A 10552-nucleotide genomic window follows, 5' to 3' on the forward strand; every position below is an offset into this window, starting at 1 on the left:
TGGGAAGGGAGTTGCAGTGTCTAGGGGCTGTGCTTTGTGATGGTGGTAGGACTATGGAGATTATCAGACAGGGAAAAGAAATGGGAGAAAAAGAAATGCTCCTGAAATAATCACAAAATTGTGCTGAAGATTTTCAGATGATACCGCTCTCATCCAGTACTTCTCCCCTGCAGACACTGGAATGCTCCTGCAACTTCTCATTCAAGGGGAAGTGCCATGAATGGCTTACCAATAGTGCGAATGAAGCACGATTGTGAAGGTGTAGAAGTTCATAGCGTTTCCTTCACACTATGGGGAAAGCAATCTGGGACCTTCACCCAGACTGCATTTTGGTGCAGGCAATTCGTTCTCAGTGCTAGGATCGGTTTTGTGATGAATTTCAGTCTTGTTTTGATTTATAGGGCACAATTTTGTTTGCACTGGATAAAAATAATGTTGTGAACTATATAATTTTCATTTTATTCAGTGCGGGAAAGAAACATAACTTTCAAACATGCACAGTAGCACCAAAACAGTGCATGTGTGCAATGTTCAACCACAATTTAATACTGATACACTAATGGATGTATGCGGAACTCAATAGCGATTATCTTTCAGTTTTATGTTGTCATTAAAGAGCAATTGCATGACTGTGCAAAAATATCAATCACTATAGCGCTATTTTTCTGTTATCTTCCAATAGTGCTATTGTTGTGGAATTGGCCCTGTCAAGATAATCTACTGAGAGAAGGGCCTCTCCTGTTGACAAATAGCCTGGATTTGAGCAATTTAGGGTTTTATAGGTCATAACCAGCATTTTCAATTGTGCCTGGAAACAAACTAGCAGCCAGTGGAACTGTTTAAACAGGGGCACCGTATGGTCTCTGTAACATGTGCCAGCTTTGGATGCAGCCCTTTGGACCAGCTGAAGTTTCTGAACACTCTTCAAAGGCAGCCCAGGTAGAACACTTTACAGTAGTCCAAACAACGTGGCAACTAAGGCATGTACCACAATGGCCAGATCTGGCCAGATTAGCAAGGACAGCCAAAGTCTTCCATGTCAGTGAATCACTACACTAACCCTGGTGAAATCCCTTGATCACCCATGTATGACCTGGACTAGTTTGACTCACTTGTAACTGGTTCTTCCTACTATAGCTTGTCTCTCTTTACATTGGCTGCCTTTAGATACAGAACAAGAAGCATCCATGAGAACCAGAGGGATTTTCCCATGGGCTGTTAATAACAGAATTCCCTCTTCCCCCCCCACCCACCCAAAAAAACCCCTATGCATTTTTCACAAAAGCACACATACTTTAAGCTTGGCTTTCATTTAGTATGCTGCTATATATTGCATGAACATTCCTTAAAATACACTCATGATACTTTACTGTTAAATAGAACACCAAATTTCTTCAAGGACTACTCAAATATTTGCTGCAAACATTGGGTCAGGATGGTGTTGTTTCATTTGGTGCACATTTACCATTTAGCTTTGATATATCCCCTTTGAGCAGCATCCAGAAAGAGTTTGCAAAATCTTTGTTCTAAAAGCAAAGCAAGCCGCTGATCCCATGGACACTGAACCTTCTCCTCATTACCACAACCAGCACAACATCCCTCATAGCTATGAGATCTACATGCAGAAAAACACATCCCACTGCGTTGGCTATATAATTTAAAAGGTAGGAAGGCAGTCCATGGGTACAGAGCAACTCTGGATTAAAAGGTAAGCTGCTGATGCTGTTGTTGTTGTTGTTATCATCCCATCTTTCAGTTGTGAGACTCAATGACGCTAAAACCATATTTAAAAACAATACAGATTAAAACTGTACAAAAGCTTCAATATAAATATAAACAACAAGGTAAAAGCATTTGACATTAATAACTTTAGAATTCATTTAATGACAACATACAAATATTAAACAGTACCATACAGCATTAAAAGTCCACACCAATTAGTTTTCCAAAGCCTCACAGCATAAAAATGTTTTTACTGACAGGAGGAGAGCAAGGATAGGGCCATCAAGGATGTTTATCACACTATACTCTTAAAGTGCTACAATTCCACTTTGACTGCTCTAGCTGCCTCCTGTTGCATTCTGGGATTGGCAGTTTTAAGGAGGGGTATTCTCTGCCTGAGAATTCTAAATACCCCTCCTTAAAACTGCCAATCCCAGAATGCAACAGGAGGCAGCTAGAGCAGTCAAAGTGGAATTGTAGCACTTTAAGAGTATAGTGTGATAGACATCGGAGGGAGTTCTTGGAACAGTAACTAAGAAGACCTTCTCCCTTGTTGCCTCTAAATAAGCTTAAGGAGATAGTGGGACAGAGAGAAAAGACTCTCCAGATAATCTTAATAATAATAATAATAGGATTTATTTATATGGCACTTGATTCCTAAGACACTTGCTGACCAGAGAATAGAATAGATCCATTCCAACTCTACAACTCTCTAGAGTTACATGATAAGGCATAATAATAATAATAATAATAATAATAATAATAGGATTTGTTTATATGCCGCCCAATCACTGGGAATCTGGGTGGCTTACAACAGAGGAGATAATACAGGGCAATAACAATAAACATGAATTAAAAAAACAAATGTAACATAGCAATGCGTTAAACAACAATAATAAAATGAGATAGCGATTAACAATACCAATAAATAACAAAAATACAGAGCAATTATAGCAACAAAAATACATAATAATTATAGCAACAATAAAATTAACAAAGCAAATTACATAACAATTAACAGAGCAAAACAAGTAAAAAGAAATTATATAATAATAGCAAATGCAACTCTAATGGAATGCAATACATTAATACAATACACCTATAACTCTAATACAATATAACACAATACACATAATTCCTCCTTCCCCCCCATTTCAAATATACAACAAAAACTCCAAATATAACAACGACAAAAACTAAAATAAATCATTAAAACCATTAGTCAAACAATCAAAACAATCAACCTCCAGCTGAGTCCTCCATTGCCTTCTAAGGCTCTGGGATGATGGTGGGTGGAGTGAGGCAGTCCTCTCCAGCTGAGTTCTCCATTGTGGTTCAAATCTCAGTTTCCTCATAAAGCTCATTCAGTCACAATGAGCAGCTTCTCTCTTTAACTCGCTTCACAGAATTGATGTTAGGAAATGTAGAGGTGAAGAAAAATAATGTACAACATCTTTGGCTCCAATAGAATTATACTAATTAAAATACATATAGGGCCCATTCCCACTGGTGGCATGACCCGCATTTGATCCTGGGTCTGCCACGGGCAAAACCTCAATTCCAAAAGGCCCCCCTGTTCACACTACGGAAAGGGAGCCTGTTTGGAATCGGGGTTTTCCCTTGGGATGCTTGTCGTTCCTATTGGGGAAGACAACCAGCCATCCCTTTCCTTCTACCTCTCCCCCTTCCAGTGATCCAAGGTGCCATTGCATTCCGCTGAGAGAGTGCAACTTGCCCAAGGTCACCTAATGAGTTTCATGGCTGAGCTGGGAATCGAGCCCTGGTTTCCAGAGTCATAGTCCAAGACTCAAACCACTATACTACAAAGAGAGTCCAAGAAACAATAATAAATTCCTCCACGGAGAAAGCTGAGGAAATGTGAAATAAATAAATAAATAAATAAATAAATAAATAAATAAATAAATAAATGATGGCCGCAAGTTGACCAGAGAAAGAGAAAATGAGAAATAAAAATAGGAAGAAACAGAATAAATTGAAATGGGGGAAATTTACAATTGCATTAAAAAATGTTTCAACAGTCGAGTTTGGACTAAAACTTAAATTCTTCACCCCATTGAATTAGATGCTTAGGGCCACCACTGCAATCTTGAGCAAAATGGTGGAACAAGTTGATCTAGTATAAGGCATTCATAGTCAACATCTGTCCTGCCTAAATGGTGGTACAGTTTGGCCAAGGTATATTCAAGGAGCGTGAATTTGGCCTGCAGGAGTTCACATGGAGTATTTACTTGTTCCAGCTGTACGCTTGGTACTTGTGACCACTTCCAGCTGTCAATTCTCAATAGTGTGGTATTCCTGCCGTGTTTGTAATAAATGACATGCAATATTCTTTCATTGCAAAGTATGGTAATTACAGAAAAATTGGGGGGATGGGGTAGTATAGAAGCATCCTCAGAGACATTTGAAAATCAGGATTTATAACTGAGAACTTACCTCTGAAAGATATAGCAACCATATTTCAAAGAGAGCCCTCAAATTATGAAAGAAAAGTGCCCTCAAACAGTTTGTCTTTTTCATTTTAGATGCATCTTTTGCTCTTCGTTCTCATCATTCCTCTGATCGCCTCTGAGCAAGAGAACACCAGTGTGAACGTCAATCTTACAATTCTAAGCAGAACTGTGTAAAAAAGCTTGCCAAACATATCAGGTGCTATATAAAAATTGCTTCAAGTTGACTAAAGTCTGTGGTGGCTGGCATCTGCCACATCAGGATGTTTCTGGATCTACTATGGTATGAACTTTAAAAAAAAAGTTACGCTATCTGCTGGATCTATTTTAGAGGACTAAGGCTTGGCATCTTGAACAGGTCCTTTAAACTCAGAGCAGATTGACTATCTCTCTTGACATGGTAAAAACTACCTCTTGTGGCTACCCTCCTCTCTGGATTAGAGCCCTGTGTTGGCACCAAGTTTGTCAGGCCCCTGAGACATCCAAAAGAGTGGTTGACAATGGAGAGCTGTAGCTTAAGTCCTTTCATCAAAATAACGTTATGTGATCCACCACTGACATTCTAGTGCAAGAGTAAGCAACTGCAGTAGGTCAGGAGGGCAGTTTTCTGCCATGGGATCTTCTGAGAGCATGTGGGCTACCAAAATTGCTTTCCTCCCGCTCCAGAAAAAAATCCAAGTGGCCCAGTAGCATCACTAGGGGTATGGTGGGTGCACACCACCGTAAGTGAAAGCACAGAAGGGGGTGAACACCCAGGGAGATGGTTGCCAATCAGCCACCAGCCAGGGGCCCTCTGCAAAAGAGATGGGGATGCCCCTGTTGGGAGGGAGGGCAGAGCAAGGCAGGCAGGGACATAGCTAAGATTTTGGGAAGGGGAGGGGTCCAGACTAAGTGCCATTACACCATTCATTGTACCTAACAGAAGGGGGGTCCGGACCCCACGGACCCACCCACCCCCTTGGCTATGTCCCTGGGGCAGTGCAGTCTTCTAAGATCTTCAGGGGACTCCAAGGCAGTCCTAGAAAATGACTTTATCATTCTAGCTACAGAAGATAACTAGAGGTTTTTCCAATGCCTCCCACTCTCCACCAGCCACTAAAAAGTTGTGGAAGGAGCTGGCTTCTACAGAAAGAAGGTGATTTAGGTTTAGATGAGGGAGAAAGAGAATTCTAATTTCTGCAATGAACAAAGGCATAGACAAGTGTATGTTGGACCTAGTTTGCTTATAGCACTAACTGGGTGGACCTTATCACACTAGCAAGAAACGGAATGTAAAGTATATTTAAATTAGGGGGGGGGAACCACAAATGTGGGAAGTTTATCACACGTTTCGCCAGACCAGAAATAACGCGAAAATAAATCAAATGTAAAGGGGACAAAAATGGCAGCTTTTTATTTTTGGAACTTCCCAAAAGTAAAAAGCTGCCTTTTTTGTCCCTTTTGCCTTCACTTTATCTTCGCATTAATTCACTTTGACAGTAACGTCGTGTGAAAATCTTCCTGCATTTGTGGGGTTTCTTTCTAATTTAGTTCTAATTTAAATCCCGTTTCTGTTTGAGATTCCACTAGTGTGATAAGGTCTGGTATTGGATGATATTTTTGCTTGTTTGTTCATTTTTTGTTTTGTTTTTAAAAGTTGAACAGTACAGGATGACCCTCCTACTTATTTAAAAGGTGAACTTTCATTCCTGCAGTCATCCAGGAGAGGTCAGTTACTCTTTTCTGTTGACCAGACATACAGTCCAGGGATAAAAAGCCATAAAAACAGATGTGTTGCAACATGGGCAATTCCAAGGCCATTCACCTAAGGTCTGAGAGAGAAAACTGAGCCCTTGCCAATGTGCTTTTCAAAAGAGATTGAAAATCAAAACTGACACAAAACATTGATCTAATTCAACTATATTTCAACTCTGCCCTGCTTTGGTCTAATGTTCTGGTTTCCTTGATCATTTTTTTCACCAGCTCCAGCTGCCCTTTCTGATGGGATAAAGGATGCAGAAAAGAGTCTCTGGATAATAAATATACAGTGGGTCCTTATTATCTGCTGGGGTTCGGTTCCAGGACCACCACCCCCTGTGGATACCAAAATCCATGGCTGCTTAAGTCCCATTAAATATAATGGCATAGCCCCTTATATAAAATCAAGGTTTCCTATTTGAAATTTATACTTTTTTTGAGTATTTTCAAACCGTGGATGCTTGAATCCGTGGATAAAAAATCCGTGGATGAGGGGGACTGACTGTACTTCTGGTTGTGAGAAATGGGTATCTTCTAATGTTAAACAAGGCAGAGTGGCTTAGGCCCTGTTTAAAAGGGGGTGCAGTGCTCTGGGAAGCCTCCAAGAGAGAGTGTTCACCCTTTTTCAAGCCATTAAGAGGGGATCAAGAAAGTTAGGGACTGCAAAAAACAGCCTTGTGACCCCAAGACCACACTTTGCCCATCCCTGTCCTAGGCAAAGCAGTGTCTACTACAGAATGTGGCCCCTACCATGCATGTTAAATGCTTAGTGTGTAATTTAAATGTTAAATGTTATGCCCATGTTTTCTCAGGCAGTGAAGTGTTCACACCCATTGACCAGGTTTGGCTCTACCAGGAGACAAAGTTAGGCAGCTGCTTTGGATAGCAGATGCTGCAAGTTACAGGAGAAACCATGATGGCCTTCACCACAATGCTGATTTATACTAATCAAATATTATGTTTATATTTAATTAAATATGAAATAAATTAATTAAATAATATTTATTAATTTCCAAGCTCTTTCCCTAGCTGCATCTACCACTGAAGATAACCACCTTGCTTTGTAGAACTGGGCCTCAAATGGGTAAGAATCCCAATTCTGGGAAAGGCAGCTCATTGCATTGATTTCGTCTCCCAGGGTAGCTGGTCTCATCATCTGACTTGCATGGTTAAGGCAGGGGCACATTTTTAATAGATTCCCCTTTGAATCGGTTCTTATAAATCTGAGGAAGAGAATCAGACTACCCCCAAACTACAGGCAAGAGAAACTCTGTGTGTGTGTGTGTGTGTGTGTGTGTGTGTGCGCGCGCGCGCCTCCAAAGTTGCCTGTCAACAGGGTGATGCCATAAATTTCATTAGGTTTTCTTAGACAAGGACTACTCAGAGGTGGTTATGCCAGTTCCTTCCTCAGAAATATAGTCTACAGCACCTGTTGGTCTCCCATCCAAGTCTAACCAGGGCTGGCCTGATCAGATGAGATCAGGTGCCTTTGGGGTATTTAGGCACTCACAACTGAAGCTACTTCCCTGCCATTCTCATTCTCTTTTACCTCTTTCAATTTGTATTCTCAGGGAAAGATGGAAGGCAAGCACCAGTGACACTGAAAAGAAATAAGCGACAGGCTGATCGGGGAAATGAGGCTTTTCAGAATACAAGTATGAAGTGGGTGGCATTTCAGGGAACTATCCCACAAGAAACTGTCTCACTGTGGAACAATTATGCCCAGAGGAAAGAATATACTTGTGCTATTGAGGATTGTCAAGCTGGATTCTACAGTCCAAATGAGGGTTCATTCTGTTTCTACCCTTTCGCTGGGAAACAAGGTCAAAGTGCCAGGTTCTGGCTTTTGGTGAATGAAAATGACCTAGAACTGTTGGAATGGCAAAGCGGATATGCTGGGGGTGTTCCATCCAATTCTATTGGTACTTGCTGAGGAGACAGATTTTACATTGCAAAAAATAAATATGGGCTAGGGGAGGTTGACCGACAGAATACAGCTTTTTTTATAGGAATAGATGGTTCAGAGTACTGGTACAAATCCTCTGATGTCCTCACTGTTAATAAAGACTACGTATCTCAGAAAATCTACAACGTCAAATACTTTAAGGAGCGTGGGGAGTATGAAAATGAGGCTGTGGCTTTAAAAACCAGCAAAATCAGAAATTACGACTGTAAGGCAATCAAGAAGAAAGCTTCCTTATCCAAAGAAATAGCTCATGAGCATCACTGGGATCTTAGCAACTCTTTGTCATTTGGTATGAGCTTTACTCTAACTGCAGGAATCCCTAGAATCATAGGAATGTGTTGGTCTATTTCTGTAGAAAAAACATCACCCAGAGTGAGGGTTCTTCAGTGTCTGAGAAGGAGGTGCATACCGTAGAAGTGGAACTGGAGGTCCAACCCAACCACGAGTGTGAAGTGGAAATGGAAGGTATTAAAATGAAAGCAGAGATTCCCTTCAGTGCCTCGGTGATTCGCCAGTACAAAACTGGGGTGAAGCGAAGGGCAACTGTGCAAGGAGTCAGCCAAAATTTGGTTGTGGAAGAAGTCAGTGCCATTGTAAAACGATGTCATCCTATCCCAGACGCGGAACCCTGTAATGAATCTCATGCCTAGAAGAGAAGTCAAGTTTGCCTGCAGAAAAAATGAGTAATGAAGAAATGCTCTGGTAGTAATTTGAAGACCCATTGATTCTGTGGGATGGTCCTTTGAAGGAAAGAACCTATGTCAACAGATACATGCTGGCAGGAAAGGGCTCTATATTTCTGTCTTTAAATATGAACTTTGTAGGAGTTATCCAAGGGGCTGAACTTCATCTCCAAAGTAGGTTCAGAAGCTTGGATAGCTCCATTAAATTTCTGCTGAAAAACTGGAGCAGATTCACCATCCCACCAAATATGGGAGGCAACAGCTGCCTCTTTAACTACATTGGTGGACATCTTGTGGTAGCAAATTCCAAAATGTATATACACACACACACACACACACACACACACACACACACACACATTAGGTTAATCAGGAGGTTACAATCTGTTACCAAATACTTGAATCAAAATTAAGTTTTCTTATTACACTACACATGGTTATTAGTTAATCTACTTTCGGGATGTTTCTGTTATCAGGAACGACTGGTGTGTGTGTGTGTGTGTGTGTGTGTGTGTGTGTGTGTGTGTGTGTGTATGGCTGCTGTTAATACTGTAATTGTCATAGTCAGTACATTCAGCGTTCAACTCCTCTCTGGCTTCATTGTCTAATTAATACCTCACCCCTGAAGACACGTACTGCGCTTTAATCCTGTAATTCTGGGGGGCACACCATGTCTCTGATGCAGCGGACTATACTCCACATGATTTTATGATATAATAAATTTTATAGCCTTTAAGCTGCCATGTGACTTTTTATTATTTCTGAGAAAAGAGGTGAGAAAACCAAATTTCCTGTAAAGATTCAAAACCCAATTTCCTGTAAGACCTGTTATATCTTCCAGAGAGGGCCAGAGGAAGATGGTTTGAGCTCTGGAGCAGTTCCAAAAATAAAGAGCCTCTTTTGTAAATGTGTGTGAGTTCCCCTGTCAGAGCCAACATACCTGCCAACCTTTCAGGGATGGCAACAAAGATGTATGCAGCCAAGCAACTTCAGAACATGGTCAAGATGACAAGTGTTATTCATATTGTAGAATGCACAAGCTAAGAGAAGTTATTGCAGTTTACTTTTCTCTGAGTATAAAGGGAAGGGTACACCTCTGCCTCCTCCTCTTCTCCCTGATGAGCTGAGTGCGAACTACTTTTTGCCCTTCATTCTCAGTTTGTAGTAACTGAAGTAAGCTGAGAGAGAAACTGAGACACTTAGGGATTGATTGAGAGGTGTTGGGGGTGCTGCGTGCCTCACTGTACTTAGGAAAGTTTGGTTGTAGCTGAACAAACAGGCCCAGACTTTGAACATCTCAAAGACCCAGAACACCAACTATCTCAGGAAATACATTGTCAGAGGCAAGGACACTGTCACCACTATTGTCATTGATGGGGCTACCATCCTTCTTTGTCCTGAGGTGAAGGCCCATCAAGAAGGAAGATGGTGGAGAAATGTGCCCCATTGCCATCACCAGGATGTTACCTGGCCAAAAGACAGGTCTGTCATGTCTGTTGTACTGATTCAACTGAGAAGTGGTGGCTTCTCTTACAACTGCCTGGAGTTTATAGGATATGTAAAGTGAGAGTTGTAATAGCCATATGTGGTTTTAGGTATTCATTTGGTAAATATGCCTTCTTCTTTGCTTTTCAAAATATGGTCACCCAGACAAGGACTCCCAAACCCATCTGCCTAGTAGAAGAGGCCCAGTCATTACATGTGTCAGTACAGAAATCTGTAAAAACAACTAGGTTAAATATCCTGAAGGTGAAGAAGAGATAAACCCACTCATTAAAACCAAACAGTAAATAAGGCCAGTGTGCTTTAGTGGTTTGAGCGTTGGACTACAACTCTGGAGACCAGGGTCCGATTCCCAGCTCAGCCGTGAAACTCACTGGGTCACCTTGGGCAAGTCACATTCTCTCAGCCTCAGGGGAAGAAAATGGCAAACCTCCTCTGAACAAATCTTGCCAAGAAAACTCCTTGATAGGTTC

General features: G+C 41.2%; 1 protein-coding gene across 1 annotated transcript; it reads left to right on the forward strand.

The window, feature by feature from the left end:
- Positions 1 to 1525: 1525 nt before the first annotated feature.
- Positions 1526 to 9301, forward strand: LOC149275797 (natterin-4-like). Its single transcript, XM_089504329.1, is given in 4 exon segments — positions 1526 to 1708; positions 6945 to 7011; positions 7499 to 8251; positions 8254 to 9301. Coding segments are annotated over 3 exon segments (1047 nt in total). The 5' UTR covers positions 1526 to 1708; positions 6945 to 7007; the 3' UTR covers positions 8544 to 9301.
- Positions 9302 to 10552: the final 1251 nt, after the last annotated feature.

Source organism: Sceloporus occidentalis, unplaced genomic scaffold (assembly GCF_023333645.1).
Source record: "Sceloporus occidentalis isolate IW3139 unplaced genomic scaffold, rSceOcc1.0.p SCAF_265, whole genome shotgun sequence".
Taxonomy (NCBI): Eukaryota; Metazoa; Chordata; class Lepidosauria; order Squamata; family Phrynosomatidae; genus Sceloporus; species Sceloporus occidentalis.